The sequence below is a fragment of the Sprattus sprattus genome (genome assembly GCF_963457725.1).
Source record: "Sprattus sprattus genome assembly, chromosome: 15".
In the NCBI taxonomy this organism is placed as follows: Eukaryota; Metazoa; Chordata; class Actinopteri; order Clupeiformes; family Clupeidae; genus Sprattus; species Sprattus sprattus.
Window position 1 is genome coordinate 14,844,716 of NC_137913.1, and position 24,127 is coordinate 14,868,842.

At 43.4% G+C, this 24,127-nt stretch overlaps 2 protein-coding genes across 2 annotated transcripts in view; both read left to right on the forward strand.

Annotated features, from left to right (window-relative positions):
* Positions 1–2,127: 2,127 nt before the first annotated feature.
* Positions 2,128–12,455, forward strand: abhd17b (abhydrolase domain containing 17B, depalmitoylase). Its single transcript, XM_080852484.1, has 4 exons — positions 2,128–2,165; positions 4,137–4,606; positions 11,250–11,429; positions 12,116–12,455. Exons 2-4 carry the CDS (start codon positions 4,140–4,142, stop codon positions 12,333–12,335), a joined length of 867 nt encoding a protein of 288 aa, XP_080708610.1. The 5' UTR covers positions 2,128–2,165; positions 4,137–4,139; the 3' UTR covers positions 12,336–12,455.
* A 2,879-nt stretch (positions 12,456–15,334) lies between these two features.
* Positions 15,335–24,127, forward strand: part of cemip2 (cell migration inducing hyaluronidase 2) — a 33,232-nt gene continuing 24,439 nt past the window's right edge. The window contains exons 1-4 of the mRNA XM_080852592.1: positions 15,335–15,423; positions 18,336–18,691; positions 19,376–19,516; positions 19,846–20,413. Of these exons, the coding sequence (XP_080708718.1) occupies positions 18,358–18,691; positions 19,376–19,516; positions 19,846–20,413 (1,043 nt within the window). The 5' untranslated portion in view covers positions 15,335–15,423; positions 18,336–18,357. The remainder of the gene's footprint in view (positions 15,424–18,335; positions 18,692–19,375; positions 19,517–19,845; positions 20,414–24,127) is intronic.

Sequence of the window (24,127 nt, forward strand, 5' to 3'; positions counted from 1 at the left end):
CGCGTCTTTTCACGTCTTGCATGCGTCTGCCCCTTTTTCTAGACTTGCACCATTTTACGCAAGCCTATTGTTCTGGCGGTGAATTGCTTGCGCTTACGTGCTTACGTGCTTACGTGCTTACGCGTTGCATCTGAAACTGAGCATATATCGGCCTTTAGCTAGGCATTATGTGATCTGTAGATGGCACGAGAAGTGAAGAAGTCTCATGGTTTTCTGACCATGTCAAGGTGAACATGTCAAGGTGTTAAGATTTCAAGATATGTACAGTGTTAGTCAGGAATACAAGTTTGAGATTACATTAGGTGGATTATTTAATGTTTGTTAATGTCTTAGTAAGAAATAAATCTTCAAAATCATCTCCGTTGGAAGACACATGTGCTTTTTTGGACCACAGAACACCCACATCAGTCGTAGGGGCCACAGAAAATTTGAACTCTAGACTAGAGCCTTAGTTCTCCCTCCGTTGTACGTAATATATAATTGTAATAATAATTGTTTTTATTGCGACACAGGAAACACACGCACACGTAGGCCTGAGGTCACAGTGAATTTATTTTCTGTGTTTTCTCCATCCTGGACCGTGCTTCCTCCAGGACCCCCCAGGAGCAGTGGGCAGCTTGTAAGCACCCGGGGACCAAGTGAAGTGAACCGTCCATCTTGGTCAGGGATGGACAGGAAAGTGTTCTGTTCTTTTGCATGTTTTTCTGTTGGGGTTCTTGGTGGAGGAAACCCCTTGGGAACACAGGGAGAACATGCAAACTCCACACATAAAGGCCCGGGAGAAAGCCCACCTGAGCACTGAAGGTCTGGGGAGGACCTGCCCCCCAGAGACAACAGCGCCCCATGCGGGAATCAAACCCATGACCTTCTTGCTGTGAGGTGGCAGTGCAAGCATCAGAGCCACATCATGTGTGCTGAATGGAGTTTGTAGTGTGGCCCTTTATGGCCAGCCCTAATCTCCACATGGCTGATCTGCTGACCCTGCCTGAGGCTCATCAAGGCAGCCTGATATCACAGGGTCATTTCATCCCTCAGGCTTCTGTGCATGTGGACATGCATTTACTGTGAAATACGGGATTGTCTGTTTTGGTGGGTTGAAGATCAAATGTGTGTTTGTGTGCATGTTTGGTGTGTGTGCGTGAACATCTATGTCTATGTGTGCACCAGTGTATATGTGCGTGTGGGTGAGTGTGTGACATCTTATTGATGTCTTTTTTCTGTTGTCTTCGTTTACACATTTGGCATTGCCGTAATCCAAAAGTAACAGAAAGTAATCAAATTACATTTCTCAAATATTGTGATACTTGGATTAGGTTACTGAATACAATTTTGAACAGGTGATCAGTAATTGTATCGGAATACATTTTTAGGTAATCCTCCCAACCCTGATCATATCACTATCAAATACCTCCTGAGAAAGACTGTGCTCATTCAGATAAGTGTAGATTATACAATTTATGACTGCACCATAAGAAGGTTATAAGTCTGATATTAAAACTTACTCTCGATTAAGCAGCATCGTAATTTCACTTAACCTAGTTGAATTCAAAGTAGTTGTGTATTGCGGTGACGCCTACACTCCTTGTAAAAACCTTACGTTTAGGAACACGCCCAATTTCTTTACGCTAAAGATTAATCCCGCCTTTTAAAGATGGAGGACCGTTTTCATTGGTGTTTGGTCACATAGCCTTCGAATGTCGTTGGTTGAAGTACCTTTCATTTGTCTAACCCTTATATCCGGTTTTGCAGAAGAAAACAGAAGGCAGCTAACCAAGCTAATCAGAAACAGCAATTAAGCTTATCAACACAGGGTGATCTAACGGTGCACTGTAGACCATTCAGAGACGCTGTTATTTTAAAGTACAGTTCGCCCTCTGATTAAGTACAAATTGTCATTTAGACCACATGTTGAAAGGACCAATTGACATCGGTCAGCAGTTCAAGCAAGGTTTGGGCAGAAACTGGAAGCGACGGGCTTCACTGCTCAAACGAAAGAGACAGCAACTAGTAACGTTGGCTGTAACCCTGAAGAAATAATTAGCTATTGGGTTATATCAGTAATCTACGATAGACGTATTGTAAATAACCACATCCCGTGTGAGTGTTAGAAACGCCTTTCGAGAAATACTCCCCACTTGTGTCGGAACAGATCAACGTCCGTATAGGTAAGTGTGTAACCTAGGACAGCGGGCTGCTAGCTAACTTAGCTGTCTCAGTAGTGTAAAATTGCTAACCTTATGACAGTTTAATGTAACGCTCTTTAGCGAATTACTCAGTAAGTAAGCAAGCTACCGAAGGTCCGCGAGACCGTCTTAGTTAGAAGCTAAATAGCAACCTAATGTCACGTTAGATAACGCTTCTGGTACTGATTGATGACTGTTTGATTAAACATGCAGGTTATTTAACACTAACCTTAGCGACACTACACCACTCTTAATTACCGTCAGCTGTCGCTAGACAGCTAGCCTATTTGCTTGTTTGTGTAATATGGTCGCCAGTCCTTTCTCAAACTGAATCCTTTTGGTGTAGTACCAATACTTGTTCGACTTATTACAGCTATTGAGTGGGTAAGCTGTAAACTGACAGTCTAGGTTGTCCTGGTATCTAGCTTATATTTCAGTCATATGACATGCAGTCAGTGCAACAAACGGGAATGTGGCTGTTTAATAGATGAATTGTTGTAGTGGTGGGATTCGTTGTTCGTGTTACATTGGCTAGAGAGAACTGCAGCCACAGGGAAATAAAGGGTTAACGAGTGAACTATGTCTTTTGGTGAATGTTTTGGAAGAATTGCATTTCAGGCAGGTTACAAGTCCCAATAGATTGTACTTGTTTTTTCAGACCCAACATTTGAAGTTTATGAGTTATATATTCACTAGGACGAATAGAGATCTCCTGTAAACTGAAATGTGTTTCCAGTAGCATGAGCAGTTCTTTCAGTCAGTACCTTGGCCTACAGTTTAATTCACTTCTCTTTTTTGGTTAAAATAATTTATCCATGAAAACTACTGGCTCTTTTAGATTGCTAGAAGTTGTTTATATGAAATAGAAATGTGTCATACTAAGTGTTTCCCCTGTGTTCCTTTTTTAAAGCCTAGGGCCCCCTTGTTTGGGGTTTTAGTGAGGCCTATGTTTTATGAAATGAGTCATTTAAACATAGCGGCTGTGGCCTTCGTTTCACAGCGTCTGGTGTTAGACCAGGGTGTTAGTATCAGAATCCTTTGAAATCCTACAAAGGTCTTTAGGTAGACATTGGTAGGTTGTTGAATTGGGAATGTCACCATCGCCCCAGTGTTTGAGCTGCAACAGTGTTGCACGTTCAGATTGTTTACCCCTTGCTCAGAAAACCATCCAGGAAAGAGCTGTATCCCAGTGTCATGTTTGGCGTTAAAATAATCTCTTAAGATTATGCCTTTGGTGGTACAGAGGTACAGAAGAAGACAGAGGAGTAGCATCTCCCCTTTCCAAAACAACAGAAACTGGAATTGAATAATTGACAAGATGCACATGTAAATATTACCTTAGACATGCTGTGCAAGATTCTTGTTAAGTTCGGGGTTTTGTTTCTTTTGTCTGTTATTCAGTGGTTACAATGTTTCAAGTCCTCTATTTCTTTCATCTGCTGAAACCTAATTATCTCAATATCCTAATCCTGATATCACAGATGTCAGTCTCAGTGCGTTTTTATCCCTATGTTGTGTGTGAGGGTGTGTGTGTGTGTGTGTGTCTGGCTGTCTTGCTGGCTGAGGATGAACTATGTGAGGTGGCTGCCGCTACCCCATCAACCCCTTCTCCACCCAGATTTGTTTTCTGGCTCTGATCCTCCTGTTTTTTTTATTTTTTGTATGCTGTGACCCTGTGTCCCCTCACCCCCTGCTACGTGAGTGGTGTCTGTAGATGATAGTCCAGCTGTCTCATGCGGATCACTGCGCTGTGTTTTTGTAGTTTGGGCTGGTTGTTTTTCTTCCCTTCCCTAGAATGTGCTATGATGTGTAAGCCTATGTAATGACTTCTGGAACAAGTCCTGTGCTTTGTTCCTCTTCGTATATGAACAGGTTTTCCACTATATATGTTGATCTTTGTACTTTTAATCGTACCATTAATACCTCGCTCCCTCCCTCCTGGTCTGTCCACAGAGGATGAACCACTTGTCCCTCAGTGAGCTGTGCTGCCTGTTCTGCTGCCCGCCATGCCCAGGCAAGATCGCCTCCAAGCTGGCCTTCCTGCCGCCAGAGCCCACCTACTCACTGATGTGCGACGAGAGCGGCAGCCGCTGGACGCTGCACCTGAGCGAACGCGCCGACTGGCAGTACTCGGCGCGTGAGAAGGACGCCATCGAGTGCTTCATGACGCGCACAACGCGTGGCAACCGCATCGCTTGCATGTTCGTGCGCTGCTCGCCAAGTGCCCGCTACACGCTGCTGTTCTCCCATGGGAACGCCGTGGACCTGGGTCAGATGAGCAGTTTCTACATCGGCCTGGGCTCGCGCATCAACTGCAACGTCTTCTCCTACGACTACTCGGGCTACGGCGCCAGCTCGGGCAAGCCGTCCGAGAAGAACCTGTATGCCGACGTTGACGCCGCCTGGCATGCGCTTCGAACAAGGTGAGCGAGATGGAGATGCCCACACGCTTGCACAAGTGTATAGACAAACATGAACGAACAGAGCAAAAGTGAATGGACGAGCATTCACAGGAATACTCATAGAACACAAAAATATTTATACTCATTGAATACTGGAATATGTACAATATATGTTGTGTATATGAACATGCTAATTATTACAAGGCACTGAAAAGCACCTGAATGCTGAAGTTCAGTGGCAGGCATTGAGTAGGAGGGTAAAGGCATATAAACACCACACACACACACACACACACACACACACACACACACACACATAGTTAAAAAGGTGGTTGTGAATTTATGCTGAGATATTGTTTGGCAGTTGTTAAGGATGAGTTCATCCACCCGGACAAGGATGCAGCCTGACGGGTACTTCAGCTTAGGCTAGGGTAAATAGGAACATACACACACACACCCACACACTCCTCCCAGTCACTCCTCCCTTCACAGAATGGTCCGGAATGTCTATCTCAACTGTGTATCCTGTGCACTCTCCTTTCTCCTTTCTCGGTTCACCCTCCATCTTGTGACCGTAGGCCCTTTGTGTGGTTTGCACAAAATCACATTTATCCATTCATGGCTACAGCAGCATTCCGGTACATTGTCTCATTCTGCCACAGATTGGGTTTATTTAATTTATTTGCACACCTCTCCTCCCTGAGCCATAAGTGCTATTGATTGAGTTGAGTGGATGGCCGTGGGTTGTGCATTCACTGAAAAAAACAAATCATGGAAAAATCGTGGCTCTTCTAGAGGCTTGCAAGGCTCTTTCCGCATCTGTCCTTGTGCTCTGGTTGTGGTTAAATATTGAGTAAAAAAAAAAAGTGGGGATAGACTGTGGCGAGAGAGAGGGAGTTTTTTATGTGTCATTTCTTGCAAGTACAGCAGAATGGCTCAGACGTCAAAAAAAACAGCTCCTCTGGGTCACCCTGTTTCTGGTCCATTTTGTGTGTGTGTTTCGAAAAGGGAGACAGTGGCTCTGAAACATGAATGGTCTTTCAAGTCCAATCACATGAAAATCAGCACTGAGGGGTGTGTGTGTGAGTGAGTGAATTTGAAATAACTTGTGACGGCTTAGTGTATCATCAGGTAAGGTGAGAATCAAGCCTTAGATGTGCTGGCTCCTATGTGGCGTTGGTTGTGTTGTGGTGCTCCTCACTGACCTCTAAGAGAAAGAGAAGCTTTGTCTGAGAACGTGTGACTGCACGGATAGCAAATCGAGTGCAACATACCATTGAGGGGCTTAAAGCTAACACACACACACACACACAGAGCATAGTAGATGGTGGAAATCTTAACCAAAGGAAAAATACCTTGTGCTGGTGCGTCACCTCTCTCTCTCTCTCTCTCTCTCTCTCTCTCTCTCTCTCTCTCTCTGTCTCTTTCTCTTTCACTGCTAAATGTGTTTGGAAGGGGCGATGCTCCCCTTAGAAGCGCACGGGATGTGTGGTGACACTGCTGTAGAGCTGCAACGCTGCCTCGGATGTGAATGTGAGAACTGAAGCGAGCATTTCTCTGCTCTTGCTTTTACAAGGAGACCTACATTTCCCCCAGTCCCAGAACTGAAGTTAAAACTGGCAAGACTGCTACTGTTGCTGCTGCTGGCGCGGAGACACAGACCACTGTTCTCATAGCAGCTTGTGTGTGTGTGTGTGTGTGTGTGTGTGTGTGTGTGTGTGTGTGTGTGTGTGTGTGTGTGTGTGTGTGTGTGTGTGTGTGTGTGTGTGTGTGTGTGTGCGCGCAGGACCCCGTTTAGCAGTTCTCTCTGTGAGGCCTCCCACCTTAGTTTTTAAGGCGAAAGAAATAAGCCATTTCTGGATCCCGCCGTGCATCTTGTCTGATTCAGCTTAAGTACAATTTGGGTTTTGCTTGCAAGCGAGTTAAGCAGGTTTTTTTTAAAGCGCGTCGGCGGACTTGTCACAAATTTGGCAGGCAGGCAGGCCGGCAACAGTGAGTAGCCGGCAAGCGATATTCAGCCGCTGCATTTCCATGTCAGCAGCAAGAAATTGGCAATTTAATCTCATTCTGTCAAAGTAGAACGAAGTCAGGGTTTATCTAATTATGCTCCTCAAAACTAGATGGCAGGCCTGTACGATCTGTTTGCCTGTGTGTGTGTGAGTAAGAGAGAGATGGTGAGAGAGAGTGAGCGAGAGAGTGAGATCGATGGAATGAGATTAAAAAACAAGTGAGGGAGGAATACATGGAAAGAATGGTGAGGTGGAGGGGTTTGGGGATTGAGAAACGGGAGGAAAAACTGGAATTTGCATTTAATGTAAAATCCCTTGAATCCTGTTATATTCGGCTGCTGCGGCTGTGGTGGGGGAAGGGGGGGGCGGGGGGGGGGGGGGGGGGAGTGTGTGTGTGTGTGTGTGTGTGTGTGTGTGTGTGAGAGGGTTTGAGGGTTTGCTGACAAATTGTCGAGGCCAGCTTGAACCTGCCACCACAGACAGACTCCCCTGATACTGGCCCTATACAGCTCTCTCTCTCTTTCTCTTTCTCTCGCTCTCTCGCTTTCTCTTGTGCCCCAGTTGTGCGCTGCTTACTTTATTGTGGGACACTAGTTGGATCACACACAAGTAAACTGCAGTATTTGGAACTGAAGTCGGATTTTGAGTTAAAGAAGACCAGTAGTGCGTATCAAGTCGTTGAAATAGTAGCGATTACATTACCGCACTTCTGCCTGTTCTTGTCGGGCTTACAGCTTTATGCTCAGCTTGCAACAGACTGTCTCCTCTCTTGCTTGAGATGTCTTTTACTTTCTCCCTTTCTCCCTCTCTATCCCCCCCCCCACACACACACAAAAAACCCAGAGTGGATCATGGGGGCAGGGTAAAGTGCTGGCCTGATGTCATCCAGTCAGCATTAGATTTCTGCATAAGTATGTGAAGGGTAATTGGGCATTAAGATAAGTGAGCCTGTTCAGTCCATGCACCCAATACTCCACATCGGTCAGACGGCAAACTCAATTCCAGTTGTTGATGTCCACAGCGCTTCAACACTATGATGGCCGTGACAGAATTCCACTGCCACCAAGGTTTCCACACATACCCCAACATTTCCACACATTCACATAAGTCAGTGCAACTCGTTCTTTATCCTCCTGCACTGTATGTCATCGGTCATCTGGTCTGTCTCCAGTCCCTGTGGTGTCTAAACTGGAGGGTACAGAATATCTGGACCAGCTAACAGAATATTAGAATTATTTGAGATTATTTGATAATTGTTTATTATTTGGTAAACATGTAGTCTACATTATTTGGTAACATTTCAGCTATAAAATAGCACTTTAATTTGTGCGACATACCATATACTTTGACATTTAACAGCACTCAATACATACACAGAAACTAGAACAGGAAATGTAGTCTACATTTCAGGCCAAGTCATTAGCTCTCTGCCTCTTTTGCATATCTTTCCAAAGTAACTACGTGGTTAAGATAGTATGAAGTTGTATGCTATCTATAAGCTATATCTTTTGTTTATTTCGAGCAGCTAAGAAACTCAATTAACATTTCAGAGTACTATGCCGAAATCTTCATAAGATACAGCATAACTGGTCACAATTTCTTAAAGGCATATTAAATTAAAAAAAAAGTTAGATAGATTTCTGTAGCCTTGAGTTTCATCCTCCAAGCCCTTCTGAGTACTTTGAAGCACTCTTATCTGTTCTAGCTGGAGGGTGGTACTTTCATATGTTGCTCAAGGTACCAAAGTCTGAACATGTGGGGCGTGTTTTCTTTGCCCGAGTGCTACAAAACCGAACCCTCAGCTGTCAGACCAGGGTTACCTGTACCGTGAGTCAGCTGTCCCTGACTCATCAAGTGAGCACCAAACACACATGCGCTGGGGTGCGGTTAATGCGTGTGCGCCAGATTGCCAAGGGGAGTGCCGTTATGGCGCTGGAACATGGTGTCTCCACCCTGTGTGCTTCATGGGTTAAGGCATGGCTGTCTGCTGCTCAGAGAAGCCAGTGAGAAAGGGGGAAGGGTAGAGGAGAGGAGATGATCGATAGTTCTGAAGACCACCCTTAAATGTTAAACTGCTCTTAAACCACTTCTAATGTCAAGTCAGGTCAGTTTTTTTGTATAGAACATTCGAAAACAACAGGAGTTATACCAAAGTGTTTTCCAGTTGAGGTATATAGATGGATAATACATTTAGAAAAGGATCAAAAGAAAGAAAAGGAAATCAACAACGAGTAGAAAAAAAACATAATAGAACAACAAAATTTGATGTAAACTTGGGACTTCTCCTGGTGTACATCAGGTTCAAAGGTTTAAATATATGTATGTTGTGACTTGGGGGGTGTTCCATCAGCCAAATATCACCAAGTCAAATATTGACTGGTTGCCTAGCAACTGATATCCTTGGAGGACAGGACCAGCTGCAGCCATGGCAACCTTCTCTAGCCAGGAAGTGGGGGGAAAAAAACGTCCTTGTTGAATTAGATGCTTGCTCGTGGAAGATACAGGGTTTGCTCTTCTGACCTCTTCCTCATACACAAAATACACACACACACACAGAATGAAAGAGCAAGAGAGACAGTTAAGCACTGAGGTCAAGGACAGGTCTACGTCTCATTAAGGGTGTAATTGAGCTCATGCCGTCATTGGATCTGTGGTTATGGACACACAAAGATCCATTTCTTTTGTGATTTACTGTTACAGTCAAGTAGTCTTCCTATGTTTGGGTGTAGCGCTTGATTGAGTTGACTCATCTTATGATTCACATTAAGTTTGTTGTTTTCGAGGGAATGCACACGTTGCTGTTATGTTACTATGACCAGTAGTCACGTGCATCACGTGGGTAGTTCTATATTTTTGACTGATACTGTGGGTGTATTTTTTTAAATAATGAATTTGTTTGTTTATTTTGTATTTATTTTTTGCATCTGGATTTAATCTGTAACGCATCAGTGCCTTATATTGGCTGATGGAAAGCCATTATCCATCAGCCAGAGCTTTGGGGTGAGGTGATAACCGGTGTTGATGATGTTCCATGGCCTTTGATGCAGGGAAAGCCAGACCATTTCAAATGTTAATCATTCCAGTAATTGCACTCTATTATTTGTCCTGTCGGAAGTAGTACATCACCTGTTCCCACATTGTCATCCTGGGCACAAAGGGGTAATGCAAATTGTTATGTGGAACTATGTATTATATATTGTTTAGTACACTGAAACGTCATAAAATCCCAACTCCTATAAGGTCAAACCACAATGGGTAAGTAAGTGTCAAACACACTAAAGACTATAGCCCAGGGCTGCTTCTGGAGTGAAGCATGACTGAATCAGGAGCTAATATTTGGCCCGTTTTCATCAGCCTCCATGGAATGCTTGATCCCCTAGCTTTGCACCTTAACTTCAAGACACACACACACACACACACACACACACACACACACACACATCTTTCATCTGGGTGTAAATAAAGGGAGTATGACATGCCTCAACGTGGCCACAGCGGAGGCAGACTGTGAAAGAGACATGGAGTGGGAATATGTAGCGATGCATTATTGAACAGCTGTGTGTGTGTGTGTGTGTGTGTGTGTGTTTGTGTGTGTGTGTGTGTGTGTGTGGGTCCCTCATGACTTAATAGATGATGGCTTTTTTGGAGGGCTTGCGTAATGTGGATGAACACAGAAGGGGTTGGGTGAGTTCATCCAACCAGGGAAACCACGAGGAAATAAAGCCAAGCTAGCGCCTCCCTCCCCCTGTTATATGGCTTTTTACGGCCGAAATGAAAGCGAAGCGTTTCAATTTGGCTTTTTTACTTGATGTGGAGCAACCAGTATAACCTAACCCTCATAACATTGCCATTTGTGTGTGAAAAAAGGTCAGTGTGTTCCTCCCACCCCCGTCATAAAATGTATTTGAACGGTTGTGGAGAGGTGCTGTTGTGTCCTTTGCGCCCGCTTAGTGCCTCTTGGCCTGGGGGGAGAGGGGAGGCATCTCAGACTGAATTACTGTGTCTGTGCTCCTGCTACATATAAGACTGATCTCCATCTCCACCCAGACAGCCTGCAGCTTTGAACTTTCTTTCTTCCCCAGTCCTTTCTGGGGCTGTCAGCTGACTTGAGTCGGTCACGTTCTCCTTAATCAGCGCTGGAATGTGCTCTGTAGCGCCCCCCCCAGGTCATGAGACCAGGCCACCACCCCATCCTATGAGAAGGACAGGGAGAGGGAGAAAGAAAAATCTTGGTTGTGGTTGTAGTGCAACACATCCCTAGTTTTGCTAGCTCTTCTTTTTAAAAAAAGCGTATTCACCTTCAATTATTGGTTGACCTCATGTGAGTGTCTGCAATTGCTTGCTCCACTTGAGTGGACGTGTGAGCATTGCTAGTGAGTCCTGTGTAGTTATTAACAGTGGTGTGTATAAGCGGATTTAATTGGAATACGAAGTTCAGCTTTATCAGGATAAGGAGCCCAACGGTAATCACAGTTTAAGCATTGAGTGAAATATTTTGTATTCTATAATCTCCATATAATTGTGTATGTATTTATTGTATGTGTGTTTTAGCGGTTGTAACAGTTGTGATTGGTGGATTTTTTGCAGGCTGTTGATGGTGATGTTGGTATCTGGTTGGTAACTCCCCGGATGTTTTGCGTGTCTGTGTCGCATAGGTATGGTATCCGACCGGAGAATGTCATCGTGTACGGCCAGAGCATCGGTACGGTGCCATCAGTGGACCTGGCGTCGCGGTACGAGAGCGCGGCCGTCGTCCTCCACTCTCCCCTCACCTCCGGCATGCGTGTGGCCTTCCCTGACACCAAGAAGACCTACTGCTTCGACGCCTTCCCCAAGTGAGCCTCTCATTCCTTCTCTTCTGTTTCTGCACATGCATTGTTCTCTTTGTACACCTGTACTTCCACCTAGTGACCACAAAATAACATTGGTATGTTTAAATCATGTCATCTACATCATCTTCATTCATTGATACAGCATAAATCTCTGGAAACATTCCCCTCCTGCCACTTTGATTGCAGGTTTCCAGGGGAGAGAAAGCCTGTTGTGGTGCTTTCATAGAATGTTATTAGGATAGGATTTAGCGCCCTCTGGTGGTTATCTGATTAAATAATCAAGTTGTAAAGCAGCCTTGCATCAATTTTTTCACTAATTAAGAGTATGGTAGTTTTCCTATATGTTGGATTCATTTTAATTTCACCTACAGTTTTAATGTGCATTTATGTGTGTGGTCAGTTTCAAGTTCAATCAACGTTACTGCCCCTAAACTTAGTACAAAGCTCATTTACAAAGTCTGGGTGAAACTGTTTCAGTGTTTTAGTAGTTTATGTATAGTTGTTTCCTGGCTTTCCTCCAGGTCATTAAAGGCAATGGGGGTTCATCTTTAATTAGTCTAAAAAATTCCCCATAGCTATGTATTCACTAGAATGTATCACTTCACTTGTAGATTTCTTCGGATAAAAGGTAATGTATATATCCTGTACTTCTTATGAACTCTGAATCCCCCCCCCCCCCCCTCTCACAGCATTGACAAGATCTCCAAAGTGACCTCACCAGTCCTGGTGATCCACGGTACGGAGGATGAGGTGATCGACTTCTCCCACGGCCTGGCCCTGTATGAGCGCTGCCAGCGGCCGGTGGAGCCCCTTTGGGTAGAAGGTGCCGGCCACAACGACGTGGAGCTTTACGGACAGTACCTAGAGCGCTTGAAACAGTTTGTGGCCCACGAGCTGGTTAACTTGTAGAAGGACTCCCTAACGCAGCACCTTGTAGGCTCAACTCAAGCAACTGTGAACTTCAGAATGCATTTATCTTTAGTTTTTCCTTTTAAGTTGTATTTTTTTTTTATTATGATTTTTATCTTTATCTTTTCTATCATTGTATGTTGCAATGCACAGTGGTTTTTGGAGACAACGTGTCATCCAAGATGTCGGTCGTGTTTTTTTGTTTTTTTATTTGTTTTTTTGCAAGTGGCCTTTTTGCTGCCTTTCAGAGGGCTCGGTGATCCACGGTAAGGACCCATGGACCTCATTTTGGGATGGCATGTGCAGGTCTACTACGCTGGAACTAGCACCAGTCAGTATCCTGTGGTCCCACTGATGGTAGAACCGGAAAACCATTAAATCCGAGTCACGGGTTCTTCTTGCAGTTCTATTTTGTTCTTCTTAGATGCTTTTTTTTGTGTTCTAAATGACTAAAGTACTGTACGGAAGTTAAAACAAAACAAAAAATCATATTCAATTGCTGTGCCAGTGTTGCCAAATCCTCTGCATATCAAAGCCCAGATATGTGAATAGAATTGTCTCACTTTGTACGGACATGTTTATAGGCCATCTAGAAATCTTCTTTTCTTTCTCTTGAAATGTTTTTTTTTTTCTCCGATTGTACAACTACGCTCCACCACTAGATGACTGTCATGTCTTAGACTGTTTGAGTAATGCTGGAAATTAAAACCAACAGCTATTCCATGTTATGCAACCGTACATCCTGCCTGGTGAACGCCTACAGAATCCAAGCGTAGAAGAGAGTAATAACAGTATGGAACGCTGTCCTAGTGTGGCTGCTCCAGAAGCCTTGTCGGGCGTCTCACACAAAACGACAGATATCACATCATGTGCCGACACTAAAATACCTTTGTAGAAAAGCAAATGTGAGTGCCGTGGAGGCTCAAGATGTAGCGTGTATTCCCCCCCCCCCCCCCCCCCCCTGTTTTGCACATTTGTTTCTAACGTCATTACAGCTTGTCTGTTTTAGACAGCGATGATGCTGTACACCTGTACCTTTTTGTTAAAAATCACTTGACATCTAAGCATCAAAGCTTGTCTGTTTTAGACAGCGATGATGCTGTACACCTGTACCTTTTTGTTAAAAATCACTTGACATCTAAGCATCAAGATAATATTAACTACTAAGAGTTGATCAATTATACTACACTAGATGCTCAGAGAACCCATACATTATTATTATTACTATTATTATTATTATCATTATTCTTAGGCAGTTGTCTTTGGCCAATGTCGCTGTCTATAAAGTATAAAGCGTATCGTTACTAGATGGGTAGCAAGTATTCCAGTGATGAGGTGGTGTGTGGGGGATTTCAGAGTGAAATGTTGATGTTTAAAAGCCTCTTGAAAATATTAATTTCTTGACATAAACTTGACTTGTCAGTCATCCATTTCCATTTTGCAAGAAATGTGATTTTTTTTTAATACGATCATTTTTTCCTTCACTGTATTATCAAATGGTAATAATGATAATAGCAGTTGTTATTACTGTTATAACATCCTCATTATTATTGTTACTAATATAGGTATTAATTGATTTCAGTGACATATATATATATTTGGACTAATCAGGTTGAACTACACACTTCAAACTTTCATTCTGTGTATTTTCATTTTTTGTAAGATGCATTTCATTATTGAAGAAACTTGTAATATGTAATAATAATGGATATAGTCTCTACAGAAGGTTACAGGAAAATAAAAAAAATGTACTTGAAAGAAAATTGTGTTTTGTACGAATTATGTGAGTGTTAGATTCCTGGTGTTGTCTGCTATAATAATGCATCATGCTGAATTTGCTTCAGAAGGACCCAGAAGAAATATACTATATTGTGTGTAATTTGATTTAAGTATTAGTACACGTGCATAGCTGTCAGCAATCAAATCTCAGAGGTGAACAGCACTATCTTTGTGCAGCGACTGTTTGGTACAGGCTACTTGTACACGTGACTTGGAATACATTTGGGCATGTTCTAAGGAACAACCAGAGAACAATGTGGAATTAAGTTCAACTTCACAAACATATAGTCTCCTCTGCAGGAAGCATAAAGATGCCTCCAAGTATCACTGTTTCTATAAAGAGTCCTTGTGGTCTCAAAAAGACACAGCTACAACCTCAAGTCACTTGGCTTTGCCCTGCTTGAACCCTTGCTTTGGGCAGAGTGAACACATGCAAACAATGAAGTGAGGCAGTGCATGAAAGAGACAGAAGGTTGTGTCGGTTAAGCCCATCAGCAAGAGAGCAGTCGATGTATGGATGTGGGCAGATGAAAAAGAATGAATAGTTTAGCCGCTCAGACTGTTATTCTTAATCGGATGTTAATACTTCACGTAAATGGTACATACATTGCTTGTGTGGTGTTATCAAATAAGGAAATGACGTATAGGATTATAGTAGGCCTACTGCCAACCACACGTTTGGTAACTTTTCTACTGGTAATCTTTAGGTGATGGTCGGTTGAGTTATATTAATTACTGACTAATGTGTAACGTGTTTCAAATCCTAAAGCAAAATAAAGTGAACTAGCACATTGTGCCCGAGTCAAAGGCAAAGCGCGTTTGACTGGACCAAATAAGGCGTGCCCTATGAGTAACAAAACTATTTTTTATGGTTCATGATTATATATACAGGGCTCGTTGCGAAAAGGAAGCCGAATTTGACTTTGGTTTAACAACACAAGTAGCCCATGTTCAAGCGTAAGCTTGCTTCTCAGCCCTTCTGTTCGTCAGTCCCCGCTAGCGACAGAAAGTGGCAACAGCGGAACGTACGACGTGTGAACAGCGGTCGAGGCGAGGCCCCTCCTCGTCAGCTCGCATGTCCAATGCTTGCCTCCCATCTCACTTCCTCTCGGAGCCTTGCCTGTAACGGGGGCTGGCTGACTACAGCCCCGAAAGAAGACACCATGTGAAAAAAGTATAAAAATAAACTAAAACCGATCCGTTAGTTGTTATTTTTCGCGACTACTCACCTGTGTTTACGCTCCAAATAACGCCGTGTGGATGTGAGAGAACGAATGGCAAGGGCTGGGACAGCATAATCTTGCGAAAGGTAAGCTCGATCACTCAGCACTACGAGTTTGTTAACCGTTTAGCAAGTGAATGAGATTCTACGAAGCGAGTTAACACTGGTTTGCTGAATTACGCCAATTGTTTCATGACTTTAATTGTCGTTCAAAGGTAAAAGATAACGAGCTTGTCAAACCCTCAAGACAATCTGAACTGTGCATTCGAAGAAACGGTGCTACACTGTTGGTACCGTGGAAGATTTCGATGCGCTCTGTCAATGGGACAGTCAATTGATGGTTACATTGTAACAAGCACCTTGTTGCTGTTAAATCGTTGGAGCTGAGACAAAATAAATTAAACGTTTTGGTTGACTAATCGGACGCATCTTTCTGCATGTATCTGAAACCACAGACAGTTATTAACAGTGAGCATTGGTGTACTCCATAGTCACATCTTAAGCAATGTACAATACCCCAAATGTTTGGTATTGATTTCTTCTCAATATAATGGACACTATCATCATCCTCATATTTATATACTGTCAGTTTGGAAGGAATTTGTATTTGGAAATAGACTATATGCACAGTAGCTTGAGTGAGGCACTTGAAAAGGTTGTTGGGGTGCTGTTGTTGTGCACAGGGTGTTTGCAGGCCCTAAACAAGTCACTTTTCTGACTGGATATGTCCTTGGGTTGGGGGCAGTCCCAGTGGTCCTGCTGTTTCTCTCAGCTCTTTGAAGTAAGGAAGACCCTAAGGCCACAGTCCCCTCTCCAGTCTCTTTTTAACTATCCCTTAAACCCCACTGCTCTGTTTTGCTTTTTGAGATCCACTTTCCCCCAATTATCCTTCATGGTGTCCTAGAGAAGCTTTTTCATCAGGTCTTTCCTGCATCGTTGAGGTTTGATGTTTTTTTATGTTGTCTTCTGACATCTGGCTTTGAACAGGACATGAGTTAGTTAATTTGGGGGGGGGGGGGGGGGGGGGGTGGTTCTCTTATAGATGAAGGGGTCTATCCCTGGAAGCTGGAAGAGAGGAAATTTCCCTTAATGAGGTCTGGTATGAGCACTCTATAAGGAAAAGACCCCCTCTTCCTATTTTACCTTTTCCAAAGAAAGTCATGGACTCATTGTGCAACAAAGAAGTTGCGCAATCAAGAACACCTTCAAGCATGGTGGGAGAAAAACAGAGACAGTTCTGAGAAAACAGAAATTATGAAATGACTTATGACCCAGTATGGCCTAGTAGGGGAAGATCAGTGATATTTAACAAAAGGCACATATTTAAAACCCCCCAAAAAGTGTTTAGTCACATACAAACTTGTCATGTATTGTTGTTTTGTATTCTCTTAAGATTGGCTGGATGCCCAAGCTTTTCAACAGAGGATAGGAAGCACACCACAGCGTAAAAGAAAGCTAGTATGGTGTGGAACCCACACAGAAACGACTACCCTCATTTACCCCCACTGTTGAAAATTGAACAAAGCGTATTTCACTCAAAGTTATATGAGGACGTAGCTTCTTACATGATGACTAAGAAAGGCAGTTGCAATCTCAAAAAGACCTTAGACTTATTTTACATGTAACCATTTTTTGAGTTTGTCTCATGTAACAATGTGGGATTAGATATGAGTGACCTCTCTTGTAGAGCAAGCCGATAATTTCATTAGGAATGAGTACTGTTGTATTGTAGTATTGTATTTCATTGAAGATAACCTTTGATATAAAGGGTTCACCATACAATGATGATGAACGTTTGGTCTGAACTTATAAAGCGCATTTGGTCATGTGAAGAAAGTTGATGCTTACATTTTGTTGTACTACTTTCAAAGTTTGTTTCACTGAGACTAATGTGCAAAAACCTCCCTGGGTTTGTTTGTCTTTTCTGTTCTTCCTTTCTTTTCTGAATTTTCCTGGAAAAACATACCAAAGTACTCATCCTATGTGGACTACAGCGCAGTGGAATCCTGATTTAATTAAAACTGGAAACAACTATGGATCAGCTAATTATCACAGGCTGGTTTCAGACTTCAGCAAACATAGTGCACAAACAGCTGAATAGATTGGTTTAAGGGCACATTCTGGGAACTACAACTACCCCTGGTACTGTGTGTGTGTGTGTGGTGGTGGTGGTGGTGGTGGTGGTGGGGGGAGGTTGATAGGGGGGCGTTGTAGTTTTGCGACTCGTAATTGGTTCCACGTTCCTTTTTTGAAGCAGGACAAGACAAGCACCCACAAACAAATTCTTAGCTGAAACTCTTACAGATATCAAACAAACAAACAAGGCTGACTTTCAAGTCAGTTTTTTATTGCACAAGCGATTCACTGCAACACACACGTGTTATATATGATAGGCGATCCAGGACACACACACACACGCACGCAGGCCTGAGGTAGCTGTGAATTCACGCTCTGCTTTTAACCCATCCCGGATCGTCCTTCCACCAGGATCCTCCAGGAGCAGTGGGCAGCTTCTCAGTGCCCGGGGACCAAGTGAACCATCCGTCTGGGTCAGGGACGGACAGGAGTGTTCTGTTATTTTTTTTTTTTTCGCAGACAGTGAGCAGGGTCCATCAAAACAAGCAGAAAGCAGCTGAGGCTCAGCTTAACCACAAACCCTTCTTTCTCAAGGCGAAAATGGGCTCGTTTTAACAAGGGGTTTACATAACACTTTTATTGTGGAATAAAATGTGTTCTTGTGGATATAATATGGGTGCAGTTTGCGTGAGCACTCATTCTATTCAGTGTTTTTAAGATTTTCTTATTTGGTGTGCATGTGGTCAGCAAAAAACTAACAAGGTATCATACTTAGTTAATGAAGGGTGTTACATTCTGCACTGGTGTCTATGTAATGTGCTCAAATAGTAGATGTATATAGTCGGGATTCATCTCTGATGATGAATAGCTTGAATGCAATGGTAAAGGTCCTGATACACTTCTGTTTCTCTGACTCTCTGCAGGAAGTGGCAAGACAGATATATCATGCAGGTGAGTGATGGCCCTCGTCATATCCCCATGTTTGTGCCTCCACCCAACGGAAACAGCCACCGGTCTCCCGGATACGTACCAGGCAGGATTGTGCCTGTGCGCTCCCCTCCCCCTCCCAAAGCCCCACCCCCACCGCCACTCAAGCCTGCAGCCCCACCACCTCTGCGGCCTGTGACCTTTAACCTCTCGGAGGGGAGTCAGGTGAGGGAGCACACACAGACTCAGCAGAGCAACAAGAATGCCCTAATCTTCACGGCCATCTCCACCGGTGCTCTCCTCCTCTGCCTCACCCTGGTCCTCTGTCTTACCTCCAGAGACGTCCTAGATGGTGAGTGAGTGTGTGTGTGTGTGTGTGTGTGTGTGTGTGTATTTGTGTGTGTTTGTAAGTAAGAGAGACAGAGAGTGAGAGAGTGAGAGAGTGTCTGTGTGTGTGTGTGTGTGTGTGTGTGTGTGTGTGTGTGTCTGTGTGTGTGTGTGTGTGTGTGTGTGTGTGTGTGTGTGTGTGTGTGTGTGTCTCTGTGTGGGTGGGTGACTACATGTGAGAGAGAGAGAGTGTGAGTGTGTGCATGACTGTGAGTGTGTGTGTGTCTGTGTGTAAGACAGAGAGAGAGTGTAACATTGTGTGTGAAGGGGAGAGAGAGAGAATGTAAGAGTAAGTGTGTGTAAGGGGGGGGAGAGATAGAGAGAGAGAGAGAGAGAAGACAGGGGGGCTGACTTATCCATTTCATTAGCCCATTAAGCCCTCTGTGATCCCTGGGAGTCTTTGCCAAGCTCTATGAGAACCATGATGTGATGCACATAGACTCCTGGAGTCCTCTAATGTCAGTGAAGTGAAGTGAAAACTTCTATTGGTCTCACATCGGAAGCTCAACAGACTACGATTATGTACATTTTTTCATTTCTGTGTTGTTCATAATGTGTCTTTCAGTGTCATATACTGTATACATCACCTTACCAGTGAGTTGATGCACTTGGTGTCTTTGTTTGTCATCTTTCCATTGGAATTGTACAGAGAACTGTCCGGATCATAACCCTTCTCTGACCACCTGGAGTCCAGGTCATGACCCCCAGAAGGAGGTGGTTGTGCAGAAGGGGCAGAAGTTTCGGCTGGACGCCTCTTCTACCCTTTTCTCGTTGACAATCAAATCAGGAGGTGCGTGGATCACATGAGCTGGGGTCCTGAACTCTAGTCATAGGTCATCAGAAGAATGTTTAGTGCGTCACAGAGAGTTATGAACTACTTAAAGAAAATATGGAAAGCATTTTCTATCATTTTTTCCAGGGGCGTTGTTGTTGGGTCAGGAAATAAATTAAGTGGGTCTTGGGGAAAAACAAATGGGATTGGGTGGCAGTTAAACTCAATCATAGCGTGAAAACGTCCTCCTCTTTAGCAAATAATGTATCTTGTTGTCTCAGAACAACAACAACAACAACAGAACAAAAAAAATATCTAGTTTTAAGCTGTTTCCATTCTTTTTAAAGGGCTGGTCGTCTTTGCGGACAATGCTGCCGGATCCAAGAACATCACCCTCCGGCTGCGGCACATCCTGATCCAGGACGGTGGATCCCTGCACATCGGAGCTCCCAAATGCCGTTACAAATCTCAAGCAACCATCACCCTGATAGGCCGCTCCGACGAGAGGGCCGTGCTGGAGGTGCCCAGCTTCGGCCGTAAGTTTCTGGGCGTGGCCAGCGGGGGCACCCTGGAGCTCCACGGGGCAGAGAGGCCCTCCTGGACCCTGCTGACCCGGACGGTGCCGGCATCCGGCCTGAAGCGGGGCGGCCACTCCTTCCAGCGGAACTTCCACCGCGGCATCAACCTGCGTGTGGTGGACCAGGACACTGCTGCAGTCATCTATTCAGATCGCTTCGACACGTACGAATTCCACAATGAAAGCCGCCGGCTCACTGAGTTGCTTCGCAGCCTTCCACTGGGCCGCATTGTCACCCTGGCCGTGGGCGACTCCGCTGCCAAGAGCCTGCTAGAGGAGACCAAGAATATCATCCAGGACCTCCTGGGCAGCAGCTTCGTCAATGATCTCAAATACAGGTGATTACAGGCAGTAACACGTTCATGCCAGTTTACACCGAAAGCACTAGTTGGTTGTTGGAATGCAGTTAGAACACCAAGGGTCCTAAATGTTAGGCAGCCCATTTACTCATATTAAAGGTATAGTCTGCAATTCTGGTCTTAAGTTGCTGATAGTTGAGCTCAACAGTAAATCTAATTACACCCCTCCTTTCTGTGCTACTGAAGCGATGTGTTGATTGGCTGAAGGATTCGCAAAGTTAGTTAACTTAACAAAACATGTATACAAAATTACACATTTTACCTTTAAAACCTTGATCGTTTTGAATTAGTTTTCAATACAACAAAGCTCAGTACAGGCAATACTCAATGTGACACCTAAGTCTAGGTCACTAACTCCCCGACTATAAGAACATCGGCAGTTCACTGTTTCTGATGTGAAAACAACACTGTAAAGACATTTACTAAACAGATTTGGTTTCAACGTCAGTTACTCTGAAATCACCGCTAGTGTTGCCAATATAATATTTAAGAGTGAAAGCAGAAAGTTACAATTACAGTTTCAGAATGTTTTGTTAAGGCACTAAAATGTACTTTTTGGTTATTAGCCATCTGTTTGGGTTTTTCTGTCAGCCTGTTTTTCACTTTCACTTGAACACACTGTTTGCTCATGAATCTAGTGGAGAAATGGAACCTTGAATTATCTCAGGGCGTAGCGAAGGGGAAACCCTGCTGACTTCGGTCCAGATCTGAGTTCACACTTCCCCTTGATGCCAAAAAGACCAGTCAAGTCAGATATAAAATGAAGCATCTGACCACAAAGTACTCAAAGTCAGTGCTAAATTTCTTGCACTTGTGCTGTCAATTAGTAGCTCATTGCACACAGTGAATTATCATGTAGTCAAGAAAGTAAAAACACTGATGTATGCTCCACTTTATGTATCTTAAAACCATATTTAATCTCTCTCTCTCTCTCTCTCTCTCACACACACACACACACACACACACACACACACACACACACACACACACACTCACACAGTTTTTGTAGGGACAGTAGATTAGATGCCCACAGGGAAGACATATGTTTACCACTCACTAGATTACACAATGGGAGCCGCTTAGCTATAGCCATCAACATGGTGACCATCAGCATGACTGTGTTATCTGTCCTGTCCTGTCCTGTCCTCCTCATTCCAGTGGAGAGGGGCGGGAGCGCGTTCGGCAGGAAAACCTCCCCATGTTTCCGATGGTCCTGCTCAAGCAGGAAAGCCTTCGCTGGAAGGTTACACAGGCCTGCTTCCAGGATTTGTGTCAAAAAGCTGACTTTGTATTTATAAGCTTCCCCATACTGTCTTCCCACTGGGCAAAACATATGCTCCCCATTGGAACGGTGACATAAGCAAGATAGACTGGGCTCCTGTTCTCCCTCTGCAGAATTGGGTTCTGCAGGAGTGGCTAGTGTTTGTGCAATGTTGTTTGAAATCACTGTTTAAAATGTCACAAATGCTCAGATGCTTACTGGCAAAGAGCCTTTGCGAGTTCATGTAAAAAAAAAAAAAAAAAAAAAAGTATGAAATTCAATGCATGGCTTCCTGGGTACTGTTGACTAGCCAGTGGAAGTAACTTATTTGGTTTGAACATAAAGGCTATATTTAACTAAGTCAAGCCCCTTGTGAAAAGGTGAACATAAAGACTCTCTTCTCTCCTTCTGCCGAATGGAAAGTCGGAGTATTTATTTAAAAAGAACTGCTACTCACAGCATCTGTCTTTTGTTGACACACTTGGACACTGGAGAGGGGGGTGCATTTTTATTTCAGATCAGAAAAAGGTTCCAAAGCGCTGAACTGCAGCTCCAACTAGTCATGCTTTCACATAAGAAGGTAGAATTAAGTTGACTTGTCTTTTGCAGTACCACCACCACTCAAAAGTGACAAATCAAGCTAAAGATTTTAGTTAATGAAAGTAATCCTTGTCTTTTGAGTGCTGGATGTGTTCGAGAAGGTTTTCACGAGTAGAGCAAAAAAAAAATATCCATCCTGGTGTACTCATACCTCAAGCTTCATTTTTCATTTGTAGCTTGCTCTTAAAAAAAACAATCCTTTAAGCAACAACAACAACTTCAATATGAATGCTCTCAAACTTCAGATGGTTTCTTCCTGAATGTTTTCCAAGTAAACTGAGCAGAATGAAGTTAACCAAACAAAGACACAAAGACAGCAAACCTTAGGGCAGAAACCAGCCCCCTTCACACATGATCACACAGACACACACAGACACACACAGACACACACAGACAATAATATAATCTGTATATAATGTTTCTTTTTATATGTGTTTATTAGGCCAGGCATAAGGTGTGCGTTTCAGTTACAAAGCTATGTTTCCAGTGTTGTCTCAAGGTGCCTTTGTGTCTTTATGACAGACCTATCAAACCAACTCACATTTCTGTTTGGTATGTGATTACATATCGTAATCATGACATCACTCTACACATGTGCATTAAAACACAGCACACCGCATTTGCTGATACTAAACTACCACATTCATCTGAACATGATCATCTGTCATGTACAGGATGGTGTACAATTAAAGGTGGTCTTGATAAAAGAGATGACCCCTGACCCTGCCATCACATATGGTCCTTTAATGTGTGGCCAGGGTGGGTCCACAGATGGTTCCCTTTTCAATAATTGTATCAGGAAGTGCCTCAGTGTTTCTTTTGATGTGGAAATGTGTCGCTGTGAAAATGTGTCCTGTAAGAACATTGTGTGTTCCTACATTCACAAGGTCCTAAAATGTAAACTGACCTTGTGATGTCACTGCATGGTTGACCTTTTCCAGTTTGGAATGAAGTTCCAACTGTTTGCTGTTATGGTGTTCAAAGCTTTTGTGTCTGAAAAGAATGGCTGTAAAAGGTTGTAAAATTATTATTTGACCTTTTTGAGTGGCTATTCCACTGTGTGGGGAAGGATGTGTGTAACAGGCAAATATTATCAGAGGGCTAGGCTTTTGTTTTCCAGACACCATCATCATTCTGACGGTGATCATTAACACTTCGAACACTAAAGGCTTTTCGTCATGATTATAAAAGGGAAAGATTAAGAGGATAAAGGTGTTTTCGTTTTTTTTGTTTTGTTTTGTTTTTCCATTACATGGTGCCCAGAGGATAGGCTACAGTTACATGCATGTGCAGGTATTTATTTAGCAGACACATTTATCAAGGGTGACCTGCCCAACATGAGCAGTGAAGCTGTGAAATAGCTGATATTTTTGAGCATTTTGGGGAGATTTCACTTCTGCATGACTAATGAGGAAATTGCATTATGTAGCATCATCCACCCTCTACTTCTGTCACGCTCTGAGCAATAGATGTAACACTAGTGTTTTAAAGATTAAAACAATGGTTAGAACATTTTGTGTGAAAATGAGCTACCTAAAAGAAATGGAAAAAACTTTGAATCTCAAATACAGCACAGTTAGAAATGATAAAAGCTTGCTAGCCAGGTAACCGGTGTCTTTTGCCAATATAGTTAGTGGTGCTGTGAAAACTTTTCTACCCATGGAACTATAGTGCATAGCCTGGGCAGCTATTGAGTTGGCCTGTGACAGGTGTATCTGTCCTTCGCATGACCATTTACCATCAAAATGAATGTGAAAATCATACCAAAACTAGCTGCCTTTGGAAAAAAAACTAAAAAATTGGTACATTTATGCATATTGTAACTCTAAGGC